The 19169-nt window shown below is 41.5% G+C and overlaps 1 protein-coding gene across 2 annotated transcripts in view; it reads left to right on the forward strand.

Annotated features, from left to right (window-relative positions):
• The first annotated feature begins 404 nt into the window (after positions 1 to 404).
• MOCOS (molybdenum cofactor sulfurase) overlaps positions 405 to 19169 on the forward strand; it is a 386193-nt gene continuing 367428 nt past the window's right edge. The window contains exons 1-2 of one of the 2 annotated variants that reach the window (XR_010561116.1): positions 571 to 659; positions 11599 to 12445. Coding sequence is in view for 1 of the 2 variants with exons in the window: in XM_065397684.1 (XP_065253756.1) it covers positions 488 to 659 (172 nt within the window). In the remaining variant the exon portion in view is untranslated. Of the gene's footprint in view, positions 660 to 11598; positions 12446 to 19169 lie in introns of those variants that run through there. The other variant, XM_065397684.1, reaches the window with a different exon arrangement.

Consider the following 19169-nt stretch of genomic DNA (forward strand, 5'->3'; position numbering starts at 1 on the left):
CCCCCCACCCCTGACCACGTTCATGTGGGTCTGGCAGTGCAATGAACAGGCACCCGGAAGAGGATTGTCTTTTCTTTTCTTTCCAGAATACCTTGGCCACAGGCCCTAGGGGAATGTGACAGTGACACAGGGAACAGCTAACCTCAGATCCATGCCAATCCGGAATCTGGGAAATGCAAAATAATAATTAATGATTATAGCATTGGGTTTTTTCACCAAGGGGCTTCTCTCAACAACCTAGAACAGGTGCTTCCCCTCCTCCGGCAGCGGGATAAGGGCTCTGAGTGCGCGCAGGGAGGAAGCCAGTGGTAGGCACAGGCCTTGAGAGCAGAAGCAGGCGCTGGGTGGAGCGTCCTTTGCTGGGGGCGGGCGGCAGGAGGAGCTCGTCAGATCTCCGCCTGCCCCAGCTGAGCGTCTGTCATGTGCTGGGAGGGGTTCGCCCCGACTCCTATTTCAGGAAAGTTTGCACCAGCTCAGGGCTTGCATCATGGCAGGGCAGGCGCAGAGCAGGGCTGAGCTGCAGCAGCAGGCGGCGCCGCCATGGGGAGAGCTGCTGTCCTTCCAGTCCTTCCAGCGCTTGTGCCCCCCCGGGGCCGGCTACGGCTACAGCGGGGGCAGCATGCAGGGGATGCGGGAAAGCGAGTTCCGCAGGCTCGGAGGTAACCCGATCTGTAGTGAAGGCCCCCTGCGGCCGGGGAAGGGGCTGTGGGCTCGGCTGGCTCACTGAGACGGCCTAGGACAGGCAGCTGCTTATACAACTTCTGCCCCCCTAGTCACAGTCCCTCGGGCTGTGACGCACCGCAGCTGAACCGAAACTAAGTTTCACACCAAGTTTCCTTCCTTCGCAGAAGTTTGAAGAAGCGCTGGCAAGTTGAGTGGTTGGAGTGTAAGTGCAGGCTCCTTGCAGGAGAAGACCCCAAAGACTAGGAACATCCTGTCTGCACGCCCCAGAGCTAGACAGCCCAGATTTTGCCCCTTCAGAGGTTGGGTGTTTGATGTAGAAAGGGTCAGGCCCGGTCCCTAGCGTTTGAGACCAAGCGCTCTAATCAGTCTGACAAAAAATATTCTCTCCCTACTTGTTCACCTTTCCCTCCCTTCGCCCTTTGGATGTCACTATGTCACCTGTTCACCATCCTAGGCAGGACTTGACTTTCTAATGTAAAAAGCTAGGGGAGAAAGCCCATTTAAAAATAAATAGCAATATTGTATAGGGCTATAAGCAGCGCAAAAAAAAAAAAAAAAAAAAAGACACAAACCCTGCTTGTTTTCCCACCTTTTCAGGTCACCTTTAAACAGGACTTAAATTTTCTTCATTGGTCTTGATAGTGACATAAGTACATAAGTAAAGGACATTCTTTTTTATATAATATTTTAAAATTGTATTTGTATGGGTGTAAAATGATACAGATCTTCACAGGGAAATAATGACAAAATGCAGCAATAGCTTTAAAAACAACAGTACAATTCACAACATTTAGGCAGGTAAGGATTTTAATCTCAACACTTCTCTAAGTGAGTGACATTTCTCTTTGTAAAAATTTTTATTTTTCAAAGTCAAACTTTGCTTTCCCATATCCAAGCTGATATTATATTGGCAATAAAAATAAAGGGCATACCAATGATGTACTGTTATATGTTTAAGATCCATGCCCATGGGTGCTGTGACCACAAGACTTTTGGAAAAATTAAAATAACACAGGGAGCAAAGTAAGTAACATACCCACAGTTCCAATCCTAGATTTGTGATCAAGTCAATATGCTCGTTTTACTAAGAATATTTTTATCGTGTCTATTCTCTTTTATTCCTTCTGTGAAAATGTTTCTTGTAATAGATTATAGGATCTGTGTTTAACTCACTAATGGTTTAATGTGTGACACTGGCCTTTAAAATTTACATCAAAAGGTGAAAACGAGTGAAAGAGAGCAAGGGATAGTTTGAGATGATTGAGCATTTTTTCTTTAAAGAAACAAAGATTTATAGAATTTTAATTTGAAGACATCAGTTATTCATATTTGTGAAAGTTTGAAAACAAGTTTGTCTGTGACAAATAAACTTGGACCAAAATTTTAAAAACCTGTGCTTAAAGTTAGGATTCTAAATCCCTATAGACCAGTGGTTCCCAAACTGGGGTTCGTGAACCCCTGGGGGTTCACAAAATGTTACAGGGGGTTCGTGGGGAAAAAAAATCCCTAATAGTGGACAGAGCTGTCCCTATGGACCCTGGGCAGCACGGGGCCAGCAGCCCGGAGCCCCTGGACTTCCAAGAGCTAAGCAGATCAAAGCAAGCATATCTATCACACTGAGGAGATTTAAACTTCAAGACTCATAAGAAATGGAAAGGGAGGTGGATATTTTTTGCTGTTTTTAAAATTAAATAGGCAGCCAGTATTGTTTTTTTAAAATTATTTTGAAGAACAAGTTTAAGCTTTGTTGTAACGTGCGTTGTTTGCCTGGACTGCTCAAGACCTGAATGTTTGTGTAGGAGGAACGATTTGAGTTGGCTTCTTAAATACCTTCATGCTGTTTCACATCTGATACTCCTTGATGAAACATAGGAGCCTTGTCTTATAACAGGCTTATTCAAAATGATACAAGCTACGAAAGTGAGATCTTGGAAGAGTGTTGCTGTTTTCATAATGTAATAAAAATACTGTGATAAATAATTAATAATAAATAGCGTTTAATAAGCATGTCATAAAAACAAATTTTATATTTCCAAGATCAATGTTTTTATAATTTATACTCAGGTAAAGGAGAAAATCCCTAGAAACACTCATTTTTAGGAGGAGGTTCGCGAGACTTGACATTTTAGTGAAAGGGGTTCACAGGTTGTTAAAGTTTGGGAACCACTGCTATAGACACTTATACAAGTGACCTGATTTTCAAAAGTGCTGAGAACCCAGTAGCTCCTATTAACTTCAGTACTTTTGAAAATCAAGCCTTTTAAGTGTTTATAGCTTGGGTCTTTCAATGAGCTCTCTGTGAATAAATCTCCGCACCCACATTGCAGAATCAGGGTCTAAAAAGAGAATTAGGATCCTAGCTTTAGGTATCCATTTTGGAAAACCTTGGCATATTTTATTTATTTTTTAGTCTGTGGCAAGGTGACCTGAATTGCCCAATCTAGCTGGCATTCAGTTATCTCTACTTCTTTGCCTGTCCCTCCCTCCCCCCGCTTTCAGGATGTAATTTTTTTGAGTGTTTAAAAGGCTCCAGAGCATTTAGCCAACCAGCAGCTTTCAGTAACCTGTCAGGATCTCCCTATTGGGGCCATGACTAGAAGCTTTATATCATGGAGAGTCCCACGTCATCTGTAAATATGGGTCCGGAGCATACAGAGTTTTTCAAACTAACCTTCAGATTGTCCCTTCCTCAGCTGAATGAATGTTTTTGGGCTTTTCCATTTCTTCTACAGGAAAACTCATCCCTTCTGGTACAGAAAGTAATTGAGCAAGAGGTGAAAGGGGGGAAAAAATATTTCTAGTCGTTCCTGATAATGAATAAGACAATAGGGTTCAATGCATATGTGGTCAATAAAAGCGTTCAAGATATTCACCGGGGAAATCCTCATGCCATTTCTAGAGGATGGCAAAGGACTATGAACTTTGGACCTTGTAGAAGCTTACATGCACATAGGAATACTCCCCAAGTACTTAGAAATATCTTATTTGTAGAGGAACAGCTCTGCCAGTTCAGTGTTTTGCCTTTTGGGTTGGCAGGTGCCACAAGCTTTTGTGAAATGCTTAGTCATGACTATCTGCACAGGCTAGTATTGCATGTGTTCTCCTTGGATGACCTAGTCCTTCTCCCCATGCCAGGCAGGAATCAAGTAGACCTAGACCATCCCTGACCAGTATTTGTCTAACCTGTCCTTAAATGATGGGGATTCCACACCCCCCCCCCCATGTAACAGGCTCCAGTGCTTAAATATCCTTAGAGTGAGAGAGTTTTTCCTAATATCTAACCTAATTCTCCCTTGCTGCAAACTAAGCCTATTGCTTCCTGACCTACCCTCAGTGGGCATGGAAAACAGTTTATCACTGTTCTTTATAACTGCCCTTAATGTATATGAAGACTGTTATGAGGGTCTCCCCAGCCTTCTGTTCTCTAGATTAAACATGTCCATTTTTTTCAATCTTTCCTCATAGGTAATGTTTTCTATTCCTCTTCTCATTTTTGTTGCTCTCCTCTGGACTCTCTCCAATTTGTTCATATTTTTCTTTAAGTGTGGTGCCCAAGCTGGATAGTACTCCAGCTGAAGCCTCACCAGTGCTCTGTACCGCCAAACAATTATCTCCAGTGTGTTATGACACTCTTGTGAATGCATCCCAGAATCACATGTCAGTTTACAAAAGGAGCGAGCTTCAAGCGTTAGTGGTTGATCCATCTTATACCAGATTTTACAAAGTGGTCCTTTGGAGTCATCCAAGATTCCCCTACAAGGTGGACAGTGTCCTTATCTCACTTTAATGAGCTTGTTGTCTTGACAACATTTCCTCCCCGCCCCCCACCTTAGTATAGCCATCCTAAAGCCTTTCTCATAATGCAAGAGGATAAAGTGTCCTAGAGTTCTACTTGGAGTGAACTAAAGCGTTCAAAGTCCTTCCAACTGTTTGTTTTCAATTGACATCAGTTCCTTAGATGATGCTGTCACTAAGTGGACCATGCTGAAATGCTCTCTGATTGTAGCTTGCATTGCTATGGTGTGACTGGCCTAAAAGTTAGAAGGCCATATCAAGGCTTGCTTGATCTTATGCAGGGTGGCTTCTACTGCTAGCCTCAGGATCTTTCCAACAAAGACATCTACAAGGCAGCTACAAGAGGAATCCTGTTTTGATCTCTCAGTTCTGCAGAACCTGTCCCTAAAGTAGGGAAGCCCAAACTTTCTTACACCTAGAGATGTCATTTCTTTATGTATATCTGAGTTCACCACTTTGTTATTTTTAAGCCTATGCTTTTTTGGAATCCTCCTACAGACTATATGTGAATTAGGGCTGATGTTTTCTTGGGAAGCATCTTACTCCTTTACATAATTCAAATCAAGCAAAGCCCCCATTATAATTTTCAGTTCAGTTTCTGCTGCCTGTTGCGGTTGTTTGATGGTTTGCACTGAGAAGCTCTGCTGTCACACCATGACCTGGGGTGAGTAGGGTCCCTCACCCTGGTCTCTATACAGACATCCATCTCACAGCCTCACTACTCACCCTTGGTGCTGGGTTGAGCGATTGTGGCCCTAAATGTATAATGGTTCTCATGATTATTGGAAAGAAATCAATGGTGGGTATGAAACACAGATCTGCTTTGCCTAAAATAAAGGTGAGATTTGCCAAAGTGCTTAGCATTGGCCTAACCCTACTCCCATTGAAATCAATGGGAATTTCACCACTGACTCCAGCAGGAAAAAAAAAAGTTGCCCAAATCCCACTTGTAAGGCTTTGTGAAAAGATAAAAAGAACTAGTGCAGCTGCTTAAATCATCAGGGGTCTGTTATGCTTAACACATAAGCCTTAAGACTTCCCTTTTAAGCAAAAGTTTATCTGCAAGTTTCTCCTTGGAGGACGATTAACTGACAGATTGGGCAATACTTTCTAAACGTATGCGTGGAGGCTATTAAACTGATCCCTATCTTATAGGCAAGAGAGTACACAGAACGTGTGACCTTGGCCTTAAACTCACGAGCAAAACACTTATCTATAACATAGGGTCAGAGTATTAACCTTTAATTTAGAAACAGTTAAAAAAATCAACAGTGTTTCAGAGTCTGTTCTTAAGTAATAGGATCCAATATACTTTATGTTGAATGATTTGCTATCATGAAATCACATCACTAAAGAAAAAAAATCCTGTTCTAGCTGTACAGTATCATGTCTTTGAGAAGAAGCGGATGTAATGTATATAATTTACATTTAATCCCAAAGTACTTTTCCAATTATGGGTCTGTTCCTGTACTCCTTTCCTAGAAAAAGCTCTCATTGACTTCAGTGGGAGTTGTTGCAAGAATAATGAGCACAGCCCTATATACAGATGCACCCAGAAAGAAGAATCAGCAAGGCACTAAGTGACCACCTGTCTTTTAAGAAATAAATAATCCTCACTTGCTGCCTAATGTCCCAAATCCCATATCAAGTTAATAGATGGTGCTCATCCATATTTCAGCAACAGGCATGCAAAAAAATCATACAATACTAAGGTGCTGTGAAGTCTGTTGTGCATAATTTTGTACAACTGATAAAAAACATCATGGGTGTTGGTCCCTTAATAATAAATTTAGTCTTGAATTATTAATAAAATTGTCCTTTATTTCCTTGAAATGCGGGTGGTCACTCAAAGTTGTCACCTATTCTCATTTTGTTTTTCAATAACAAAACAAATAACATTTAGGTATTTGACCTTTGTCATCTTCAAATAATTACTTTCTCATATTACTGTTAACAGTTATCTTAGGTCTTTGTCTCTAAATAGGATAGTGGGGCAAATAGTTCTTCTCAAGACAGCATTTTTCTGTTGTTGAGGGTTATTAGACAAGCAGTGTCAGTTCTGTCCTCTGAGAGGAGAATAATCATAGGCATGAGTTTATCTCCTATTTCTATCCTGGTTGAAATCAAGAACTAGTGAATGAAGGTTGGAAAGATTTTTTTTCTTCTTCAAATGGTGTGAATTAATTTTTAGCCTTAAATCTTTTCATAATCCAGCACCACTCAGTTTTATTATTTACTCCGCAATGGTAAAGATGAAATCATTTTGGTGTTTGATCTGAGAGCTGTGTCATATGTATATGAATCCCTGCTGATTTGCAGAACAGTAATGATTTGTACACTGGCACGTCTGCCCTTTTAATCTTTGTTTTGTAGGATGAGACCTGCTTTCCCCTTCAGCAGAAACTTCTGTTATTTACTGTTGGCGGTGAGAACATGTTAGTAATGGTCTAGTCTCAATATGTGTGTAAAGATTACTTTGATAATTAGGATTATATTTGTCACTAATTTAATTATCACCCAACCAGGTTTAAAAAAAAAAAGTGCAGGCATTTTATAGTCAGACAGAAATAGCTTAATTATGCCTTGTTGAAAGCTGAGCCACCCATGCCCTGACAGTGGCTGGAGATATTACACCTTTTGAAAAAGTAAAATGTCTTCACTGGTATGAGGGGGTGAGCATGCAGGTGGAAACCAGTGCTCCCCCCCCTCCTGCCACAGTGGAGCAAACCTGAGGTGCAGGGGAATGGATGGGGCCAGGCCCAAATGTCGCAGGGTTCACTCACTGCAAGTCACGCCTCCTCTTGACCGTCCTGGGGATTAGCTCTGGCCAGGCATTGCGCCCTCTTCCAGCAGTGTGTCTCCCACCACCCTTTCATCCTGCAGCCCCTCTCGCTCCAGGAACTGCGGCCTCCTCTTCGTGACTTTTTTCAACTTCCTACTGAAAAAGGGGGGGGGTTAGAAGAAGGGGGAAAGCAAACTCACCCCAATTTTTTCATTTTTGAATTTCAGTACAAAAAAAAGAAAATTTAAAATTCCTAAAAATCTTTCATAAACTTTTTCATTAGGCCTTTTTTTCCCCCCGCCAACCAAAAGAAATGTTAGTTTAAACTTTGTCCAGCTCTGATTCACACTCATGAATCCTCAGTCCTTTTAACAAGAGAAACAAAAGCCAAACAAGTATGTGAAACATAGATACAAACAAGCGACCTAAAGCACAATGGAGTACTGAATAGAATACAATGCTACCTAAACTTATCTGGGAGATTTATTACTATTTGTATTATCGCTGCACCAGATGCCTGAATCAATGATCAGGGCTTCATTGTGTTAGGCGCTATACACAAATCACAAAAAGGTAGTCCCTGCCCCAAAGAGCTTACAATCTAAGGGCCAGAACATGACCCCGTCCTATGTGCCAATGGAAGGCAGGAGAGGGGGCAGCAGGTGACCTTACTTTCTTGGACTGGTGCACCATACCACCACTTCCTGTGCAGACTTTGCAGAGCGTTGTCCAGGTAGGTGGGAAGGTCAGGAGAGGGCATGGAGTGGGTGGGAGCCTAACAAAAATTACTACTGCCCAGAGCCAGGTCAAAATAACAAGCTCCCCCTTGGGCTGCTCCAGGGGCAGTACAACACCACACTCTGGGCTAGATCACACATTGATGGTTTACCCCCAGGTAACGATAGCATACATGATGGAGTGCTATAAAGGTGTACCAGTATGAGTCTGGGAGTGTCACACAACTGATAAACCACACGTCCGTAATGGCAGTCATCTCAACAACATGCTAGTATAACCTTTATACCACATCACACTGTCATGTGTCCTGCATAAGCCACATGTTTTACAGGGAAAACCGTTTCAGAGAATATACAAAAATCCTTGCGGGACTATTTTGGCATGTTTCCTGTGAAGCTAGTTGATCCAAAAGTACTGGACTTGAAGGGAGAGGAAAATTATAACAAATACATTTTTAAACCCTCTAACAATGATCTAAAGTATCTTTTCTAGGTATAAAAAAGGTCATGACTTAAAACCCCAGCAGCTCAGAAACTACTGGTTAGGGAGAGTGAGTAGAGGAAACTGGGATTTGCTCTCCCCAACCACACAGAGCTTGCGTTTCTAGCTCCCATTAGGCATGAATTACGTGACAGTAAACCTATCATGGGCCAGTACTGAATGTTTCCCCATGCTGCACTGCATTTTAGAGGGGTACATTTTGGTTTGTTAGGGGAAAGAAGCTGGTGTTTGAAGGTTTGTAACATTAGAATAAACCCCAAAGAAGATGGATTATGGGTGGAGTGCCGGTGGTGAGAGGACCGTGTTACATGCAGCTTATTATATGGCTGTTCAATTGATTGCATTACTATCACCACAACAATGTGGTATGACACAATCTTACTAACAGTTCCTGTAGTTTCTGATTGTATAAATGGTTAGCTGAATATGACCATTTCTTAATATATTCGTCTGTTATCTAATGAGCTCACATTGAGAAGTAGAGTAGGAGCTATTTGAGTGTAAAAGGATTAATACAGAATATAAGCATAAAGTCAACAATGCATAGATGTTTCAATTTTTTTTTTCCTTCACAAATTTTTATAGCAGCAACATGTCATTAGGGAATAGTCATCTGGCACATCATGATTCAAAAGGTTATCACTAGTACACCTGGTGTAGCACATACAGTGCTGCTTGATCTTTTGCTCTGGAGTTGATGGACTGAGCTCCAAATAAACAGTAGTCCTCATCATGAAACTGCCATAATATTTCAACATTGAAGGAATTTTTAGTTTTGGAAGAGGAAAGATTGCCTCAAAGATTCAGGGGTTGTTCTGTTTCTGGCAATTGCACTACTCAGATTGATATATGGAATGTAGTTTCTAACCTCAGCTTTGTCATTGCAATACATTTCTCAGAAGTGTTTGAGGAACCATTGTACTGGTTCATTTAAATGCATGTGTTTATAGTATGAGGCTTTTAAAACTGTAAGCTAAGCTGAAGAGTCTAGGAAACAAGTCTGTAAGTAACAAGTCTGCTGCTGCTGTAAGTAATTGTGCACGTTCAGACTTCTCATTTGTACTTTGCAAGTACAGACAGGATCAGTTGTGACTGGATCCTTTGGCGAAAAAGGTTCAGATTTGGGTGCCTTAGGCACTTATATCCACATTTAGACTCCTGTGTCTAAATCAATGTCTTGATTTAGAGAGGAGCCTCTGGGAAGTCAATGGGTGTTGCACATTCTCAGGCACTAATGACTAATTTTCAGTACCCAAATTTGAACATTTTAGTTTTAATGTTCAGACATGTTAGTGTGGGATCCCTGTAAGGGATATCTATATAAAGCATAGTAGTGTTCACTTTGTTGTATAGTATATGAAAATGTCAGTACAGGGAAGAGATTATATTGTAAAAGGAGAAGCTGCTTTCTGATCGTTCACTGAACAAATTGAGCAGATATGAAACTTTTGTTGCTCAAAAACATTCTTGCTGTTGAATTTTTATTTTCAGCAATGACTATTTCCAATTAAGGTTTTTTTCATTGTAATGTTGCCATGTGGTAGTTCCATGTGTAAGATAGAAATACACTGGTAAGAAAACACCTATGTACATATTACATTCCATTGTATTAGATATAGAGCTATTTCTTTTTTTAAAATAAGATAAGATTATTAATCCAAAGAAATTTCATACACTTTAAGGCAGAGACATGGTCAAGTTGATATCCGTGGAATTGCTACTCTAGATTTACACTGGTGTAAGTGAGATTGGAATCTGACCCACAGAAGCGCTGCTATGTCAGGGGTGGGCAAACTTTTTGGCCCGAGGGCCACATCGGGGTGCAAAACTGTATGGAGGGCCGGGTATGGAAGGCTGTGCCTCCCCAAACAGCCTGGCCCCCGCCCCCTATCCGACCCCGCCCCCACCCATCCAACCCCCCTCGCTCCTTGTCTCCTGACCGCCCCCTCCCGGGACCCCTGCCCCTAATCGCCCCCCGGGACGCCACCTGCTATCCAACCGCCCCCTGTTCCCCATCCCCTGTCCCCCCAGAACCTTTGCCCTATCCAACCGCCCCGTTCCCCATCCCCTGACTGCCCCCCCAGAACCTTTGCCCTATCCAACCGCCCCGTTCCCCATCCCCTGACTGCCCCCCCAGAACCCCCTGCCCCTTATCCAACACCCGGCCCTGTGGCTGTAGGAGAGGGGGAGCAGCGGGGGAGGGGCCCAGGAGGCTAGCCCCGGGCCAGGAGCTCAGGGGCCGGGCAGGACCGTCCCCCAGGGGCCGTAGTTTGCCCACCTCTGTGCTATGTCCATGTATTATTAGTGATTTGTTTATTGTAGCACTTACCATAAGTGCTAGATGCTTTCCAGACATTCAAGAAGGGATGGGTACTTGCTCCAAGGAGCTCCCAGTCTCAGGACAGACACAAATAAACAGAGAGGGGAGGGGCAGTTTATATGCCAATCAACTTGATTCACTGTATACATCATAGCAGAAGTGGATCTTTAAGAGGGTCTTAAATGTGAAAAGAAGCTTTACGGTTAAGCTGGGGAAGATCATACCAGGCACAGGGGGCTGCCTTGTAGTAATCACCAATGAGAGAAGCTGACAAATGGGCAGACAAGACCAGGAACATTGGCAGAGCAGAGAGGATGGTGAGGGAGACATGAATCTTGGCCAGGGAAGATATTTGGGGTGGGGGAAAAGGGGGCATGTAGAGCTTTTTAAGATGTCTCTAAGGCATCTATAACAATGGTTTCTAAGCACCAGGTATGAATGTATACTAGGCATATTTTACTTAAAATGGCATTTTAAAATATTTTGTTAGGAATCTTTCTGTACTTCACTGAGGTCACTGATTCAGAACACAGCAGTTTGAAAAGGGAATTGAAAGTGTTTATGAACAGTGTGCCAGTTTTGTGTTTTTGTGCTCTCATATTCATCCTTGATGGCAAAATAAGTTGTAAAATATACTTGTCATGGGACTGCTACCCTACACAACCACATTAGTTTTCTATCTGGGTATGAAACCAGATAGAGAAATTTCCCCAAACAAGATCTCTCATTCTCTTATTGTCCTATTTCTTATTATCTTCTTCTTTCTCTTTCTGTGTAGGAGCCAAGGGAATATTATATTTGCAAGAGGAGGAAGAAGATGTGATTTCAGTGTTCATTCAGACCAGGCTCTGAAGCAACATGATCTAAAACATTTTCAGAGCAGCTTAGGAACAATGTTAATCAAACAACGTTTTTCTCAGTTCTGGATTCCCCTGAGTAGAGACTTATCCAATTTTGTGACATGCATAAATGAAGGAGTAGGATGACAACAACAAACTCACCTTTACTAGTAAAATAACTAGTACTTGAACTTGAGTCTCTGGAGATGGAATCATGTGCTTGTTTAATGTTTGGAAATATGACAACCTTATTTTAACCAGTATTCATTAATGTAATTTTGTGAGATAATTTTATTAACATATGACCTTAAGATACTGAATACCACTATGCACATCCCTATGCATATTTGTTAGGAGTGCAGCTGAAGGTAAAAGGCCACATGAATGACCTGAAGTAATGATGCAAGCCAAACATCCTACCTCCTATCTGAGAGAGAAATCGAAGGTGCAAAACTTTCCGATTTTTAAGACGCTTGTGCTCTTCTACCACTGCGTAGAAGAAGTTGTCATAGTTACTGCTTTTGTTGGATAGTTACTAATAGTTTCAAGGATGCTGTGATGTGTAGGCCGTTGTGTATGCATACCAGTGCCCTTCATTAAAACAGGATAGACCTGATGATGAGTAATGGTCCCATCCACTAGTGCCATTATGTCTCCAACAGCATATTAAGCAGAGGCCTGTGATTGGGAACATTTTTTTCCCCTTTTATTTGTACTTGACAATAATCTCTTTGTGAAATCATGAATGTATTTTACCAAATAAAATGTAAGTGAAAAAATGTATGATGAGATCTATCTTTTGAAGCAGAGAAGAGTTTGGAGTCGTTTCCTCCCCTCCCCCTGCACTTTTACCACAAATCTGTGAGTAAAACCAACAAGTGACCAAAATGAAAAAAATGTGTAGTGTAAGAGAGCAGAACACGGCCTTTTCGTTTCCCCCTGCCCAAGCCATATAGAATGGGAATAATTTACCTTGTCTTTTAGGCTGGTGTCCCAGTGTGTCAGCATCCCCCTTTGGTCAGACAGGGCACTGCAGAGTCTGCATGGATCAGTCCCCCCTTTTTGAGTGTTTATAGTCCTGTTCTGGAGCCAAGGACATTAATATCTGTCTCACAGGGGTGTACAGGTTTCCCCGTATGTTGCCGGGGATTATCTGGCCCTTGCCCTGAAGGGACCTGGAACCCCTTTTGCTCTTAAGTCCCTGTTTAGAGTCAGGTAGGGGAACCCAGGCCCACCCACGCCACTGGATTCCAGCTCAGACCTCTTAAACCAGGCAGGCAGAATCAGTCCTCCACATTTCTCCTGTTATACCCTGAGCTCCCTCTTGCCTCCTTTGGTTCTGTAGGCTTCGCCAGCCTGTGGATCTGGGCATCCCTTCTTTGGATTGTTGTCACAATCACCAGCTTACTGGGCAGGGCCTTCTTTCTCTGGCCTGCTTGTTCCTCTGGCAGCCATTCCACCCCACTGCTTCTCAGCTCTTTTATTCTCCCAGCTGTTGTGAGGCTGCTAATCAGCGCTGGCCAGCAGTTGCTGCATTTACTTCTTGGTTGGTGGTGACATGCCTTCTCACACTGAGGCTGGATCAGAAGCAGATAAATAAAAACAGGAAGGCTCTGTGTTTATGGTGCTGACTGGAGTGAAACTAAGGATTTTACCAGAAATTATCTTCTACTTCTTCAGAAATTGCTCTTCGCTTCTTCATACAAATTTTGAATGGAACAATATTTATATATATATATTAAAAAAAGACTAAAAATAGTTTCAACTATCTGAATGCTGCAAAGAGATAATGTCAGAAAAGCTGCAGTACTTAATACTGCTATTCAGGAGAACATACCCAAGAGATATAAAAGGCACTTGTGTTTTGAAAACTGGGAAGTGAACCAAATTGACATTCATATGAGAATGTATGGGGATTATTGTACTCTGAGGAAAACTATACTACTGGAGCATCATGTATTCAGTGCTTGCAACCAAACAGATGAAACATTTGATTAGCTAGCAACAGACTTTAAATGCTGTCCATAAACAATGTGAACATCTTAGAGGTGACGTTTCTTGCTAGAATGTCATAGGGGATCGTTAGATAATAAGAGCACAATTTTCGGCACACCTTAACCACAGAAAGGTAGTGACAGATACGTAGCGCTGCAGAAACTGCACAATAATAGAAATGGAAACTGATTGATGGTTATACATCAAGTTGTACTAAAGGAGACCATATAGCATTAGATCAAGTAAATAAAAGCAAACTGCAAATACTTGTTAACACATAACAGGTGAATTGGATTTTGGGAGGTCCAAAAATAATCCATGTGGTATAGGATGCCAAAAAATTATGTAAAAGCACAGTAGGCACAACACAAAATAGAGTGTGACATATGATATTAAAACAAGTAAAAATATCCATGTAGAAACCACTTTACAAAAGTTCATGAGAAGCTGTGACACAGCTGACTTTGCATGGTGCCTGGGACAGTGCCATCCAATTAGCCTGGATTTGTTTGTTCTCCATTCTGCTGCTGACAGCAGTTCGTGTCTTGACTAGGTCTCTTTGTCTCAATTTCCCCACCTTTAAAATGAGGACAATAAAAGTTGACTACCTCAAATTGTGAGGATTAGCCAGTTAGTTTGTATAATACTGTAAGAACACCAAGTATTAATGTGGTTTTGTCCATCTGAGTAGCTCTTTAAACTTGTCAGGGAGGGAGTATGGAGGAAAGGGGAAAAACCTATGAAAGCATCTTGGAAAATTTTTTTCCAAGGTGGGTTAACTAACTGCAAGAGCCATACTTTCAGTGGAAAGCCACTGGTCATATGATTGTGTGTTACTGGTGGAGTTCATGTATGTATCTAGATATTATTGAAAACATTATTCCTAATTTATCCATTAGTGGGTCAAATTTATCACTAATTTCAGCAGAGTTATGCAAAGTGGTACAACCTGGAACTGTGGGACTTTAGTGCCCCTTAATTCCCCAGCCTGAGCTGTCTCTCACCATGCTGTGCCATTGACAAACAGAAAACCCTTCCAGGTGCTGTGATCACTCAGCCATCAGCGTGTGGAGACTCTCACTCAGCGAAATTGCATGAAGGCTCTCTAAGCCATTCATAAATCATACAGAGAGAGGCATCAGCCAATCAGACCAGCCCTGAGCCTTGCACCCCAGGAATATACTGTCTGACACTGCACAAGACTCCCTTGGACCATGCAAGCTCATTAGTATGCCACTTTGTCAAAGGAAAGTGGACATGCACCAGCCTTTGTAATCTGAGCTGAGCTTCCCCAAGCATTTCAACCAAAAGGTGCTATTTTGAGGTACAGAGTTACAGGTACAGAGCCATGTTTCTATGCAGACTAGGATTCCAGTTAAATGTAGTTATACTCAGAAAGTCACTCTGGAAAAAAATGTTTTGTGGGATTCTGTGTTTTTTCAATGACTTCCATATCTAATTTGCTCAGTTTTTTAACCATCAAATATTTTTTTCTAACTACTTGGATCTGAAAGTAAAGTGTATTCTCTCTGACTTGTGCATCGTCACCAGTAATAAGTCTGTATTTGGAATGTAGTTCATAATTCTGTCATGCATGCCATCAGTGGAATAGCAGCCAGTTCATATACTCTTAGCTTTATTGGCTCTACAATGCTCTTATGACTAACAAATATTAAAGCATTTCTTCTGTGTTCAAAATAAGTACACTAGCTATAACTCAGAATACAAGGGAGCAGATCTGTTGAGTAAGAAATGGCCAATTTTACATAGGCACTTTTTCAACCATTATTTTATACTGTGAAATAAACTTGTAGCTAATGATGGTGAACACTGATCCCCAATTCTTCAAAAGTTTGAAGTTCCCGATGTGCCTGCAAAATGCACCAGCTGAGCTGGAGGGATGAGGTGGCAGGATGGGAGCACAAGGGAAAGAGTATAATATTTTTATATTGTTCTTTCCTATGGCACAGGCAGCTCCTTTTAGCAGCCACCTCTGACCATTTTGATAGCTCATTTGTAAGTAAAAAACAGCTGCCACATAATTTGGGAGATGCTGAAAATCTCATTTTGGTTTTTCAATTAGAAAATGAGTTTGGAGTGGCCTCTAGGCTTGAAGCAAAGCCAGACTTGTGGTGGTCAGGCAGAGTGAGAAAAGGGCTAATAGTCCCCAGAATACACTAAGTGTCAGTGTATAGACAGCCGCAGAAGCCAGCGGCGCCATCTAGGTCTCCCTGATGTAGAAACAGGGAGGTGGCAAAGCTGCCTCCTACTCAGAAAATATCTTGGGAACGCGTGGTGGTGTGGGGAATGAGCATTTCCTCACAGCCCTGCTCACAGATGGGGAAACGGGCTAGCTAAATCTACCCTGATGCCCTGAGAGAGGCCAGCCTGAGTCCCCCTTAAAAGAATTGGGTGTAGCTGGCCACTTGGCTGTTTCTCCAGAAGAGAGCACCAGGTAAGGGCATTGGGGTGGTTGTCCCATGACCTATGAAAAGTTTGACTCCAGGTGCATTATGACAGTTTCATCTTCAGTCACCTGAGTTTCCATGGTTTCACCCGGAGTGTTGGTGCTTAAATAAACCCGAGAGTTGTTAGGAAATGGGAACTTTTTCCTGAGCATTTTAGTTAATTTTTACCCCTCATTTCTCATTGGAACTTTGTTTTCAACAACATTTCTGATCTGCTCAACTGAAATACCAGGATAAACTCTGGGGTCCTGATCCCATGTGAACCAAATCCATCAGTACGGTGTGCCAAAACTCCAGCGCCTTGAAACAGGTGAGTTCTTCACAGCTGTAATAGCGTGGCACACTTCTCAGTGTATGAAAACACCCTAAGCATGTCAGGTCTTCTGCAAGATTAAATTGCTGTTTCTATCAGAACCACAGTCAGCTTTTTCTTATCCATTTCTGCAAGTACAGAAAAGGACAGGGTGTGTCTGTAAGGCGTCACAGTGATTACCCTGGAGTTCATTCAAGCTAAAAAGAGTACCGTTGCATTAGGGAGAACATTAATGCAACTAATCTCTTGAAACTGTAACAGTTCTTTCATAAACAGGAAGTGCAAAAGTGAATAATTAAATTATCTTATCTTAGAGTCAATATATACTGGTATTTCAACATTTAACGTTAATTGTCATTGTTTTTGTTACTTTCCACTGTGGCAGTGGCATGTAAATATGATTACACATTGAGTGACCAAATGGCACTTACATGTGTTAGAACAACAAAACTCTACTTCAGATTTTAATGTTCCACTCTCAGAGCTCCTTTAAAGAACTGGCACTAAGGAGGCAGAGGGAACAAATGCAGAAATGGGTAATTAGAATCTCTTCACAAAAAGCCCTTTAATTGTATTCATCAAAGTGCCCATAATGTCTTAAAGAACAATCTCAGTTTTTATAAGGACTCCATCAGCTCAGTATCTGAGTACTTCAGCTTAATAAAATTGTTAACAATCAATAACATAATCTTCCTGAGTACAGAGGAAAATGGAGAGAGTTCCAATATCCTTTTTAGTCTCTTAGAGTAATCTTTAGAAAATGTATTCACATCAGCTAGTTCTGCTTCAGGTCTCGGGTGCCAATTGAAAATTGTTGTCCCCCTGCCCAGGGAAAATCTCAAATTTTTTTGAGGAGGGAGGTTTGGGAGGAGAGCAGGGAATGGAAATTCAGAAACCAAAATATTTCAGCCAAAAATTGAAATATTTCTATTTGGAAATGCAGCTGAGGTGCTTCAAGGGAGTTATAGTCCAGGTGTTTCATGCTCCCAGTCTCCTCTATACAGTGGGCTCCTTGGTTGGACAATATTTTCCATGATGCACCATGGTATATCCTCTTGAAGAGGAGAAGCAGTCTATCAGGGAAGTTTCTGGCCACATTGAATCATGGGAGATGTAGTCTGGCTGGACAGCTTTGCCCATAAAAGAGAATAGAGACAGTAGGCAACTGAACTATTATTCCCATGAGACATCCTGGGAGTATGTCCAGCTAGGAATATTTTGGTTTTCAGGCTTTTTTTTTTTTTTTTTTTTTTTTGGTTGCCTGTGTGCTGTGTGAAGAAGAACTTCCTTTTATTTGTTTTAAACTTGCTGCCCATTAATTTTATTTGGTGGCCTTCGTTCTTATATTATGGGAACAAGTAAATAACTTTTCCTTATTCACTTTCTCCACACCACTCATGATTTTATATACCTCTATCATATCCCCCTTACTCTCCTCTTTTCCAAGCTGAAAAGTCCTAGCTTCTTTAATCTCTCCTCAAATGGGACCCATTCCAACCCCGTAATCATTTTAGTTGCCCTTCTCTGACCCTTTTCTAATGCCAGTATATCTTTTTTGAGATGAGGAGACCACAGCTGTACGCAGTATTCAAGATGTGAGCGTACCATGGATTTATATAAGGGCAATAAGATATTCTGTCTTATTCTCTATTCCTTTTTTAATGATTCCTAACATCCTATTTGCTTTTTTGACTGCCGCTGCACACTGCGTGGACATCTTCAGAGAACTATCCACGATGACTCCAAGATCTCTTTCCTGATTAGTTGTAGCTAAATTATTGTATGTATAGTTGGGGTTGTTTTTTTCCAATGTGCATTACATTACATTTATCCACATTAAATTTCATTTGCCATTTTGTTGCCCAATCACTTAGTTTTGTGAGATGATCTTGAAGTTCTTCACAGTCTGCTTTAGTCTTAACTATCTTGAGCAGTTTAGTATCATCTGCAAACTTTGCCACCTCACTGTTTTACCCCTTTCTCCAGATCATTTATGAATAACTTGAATAGGATTGGTCCTAGGACTGACCCTTGGGGAACACCACTAGTTACCCCTCTCCATTCTTAAAATTTACTATCCTACCCTTTGTTCCCTGTCTTTTAACCAGTTCTCAATCCATGAAAGGATCTTCCCTCTTATCCCATGACAACTTAATTTACGTAAGAGCCTTTGGTGAGGAATCTTGTCAAAGGCTTTCTGGAAATCGAAGTACACTATGTCCACTGGATCCCCCTTGACCAGATGTTTGTTGACCCCCTTCAAAGAACTCTAATAGATTAAGCAACAAAGAGTCCTGTGGCACCTTATACACTAACAGGTATTGGCGCATAAGCATTCGTCAGACGCATGTAATCTAATAGATTAGTAAAACATGATTTCCCTTTACAGAAACCATGTTGACTTTTGCCCAACAATTTATGTTCTTCTATGTGTCTGACAATTTTATTCTTTACTATTGTTTCAACTAATTTGCCCGGTACTGACGTTAGACTTACAAGTCTGTAATTGCCGGGATCACCTCTAGAGACCTTTTTAAATATTGGCATGACATTAGCTATCTTCTAGTCATTGGGCACAGAAGCTGATTTAAAGGACAGGTTACAAACCATAGTTAATAGTTTCACAATTTCACATTTGAGTTCTTTCAGAACTCTTGGGTGAATGCCATCTGGTCCCGGTGACTTGTTACTGTTAAGTTTATCAATTAATTCCAAAACCTCCTCTAATGACACT

Source organism: Emys orbicularis, chromosome 2, assembly GCF_028017835.1.
Source record: "Emys orbicularis isolate rEmyOrb1 chromosome 2, rEmyOrb1.hap1, whole genome shotgun sequence".
Lineage (NCBI taxonomy): Eukaryota > Metazoa > Chordata > Testudines > Emydidae > Emys > Emys orbicularis.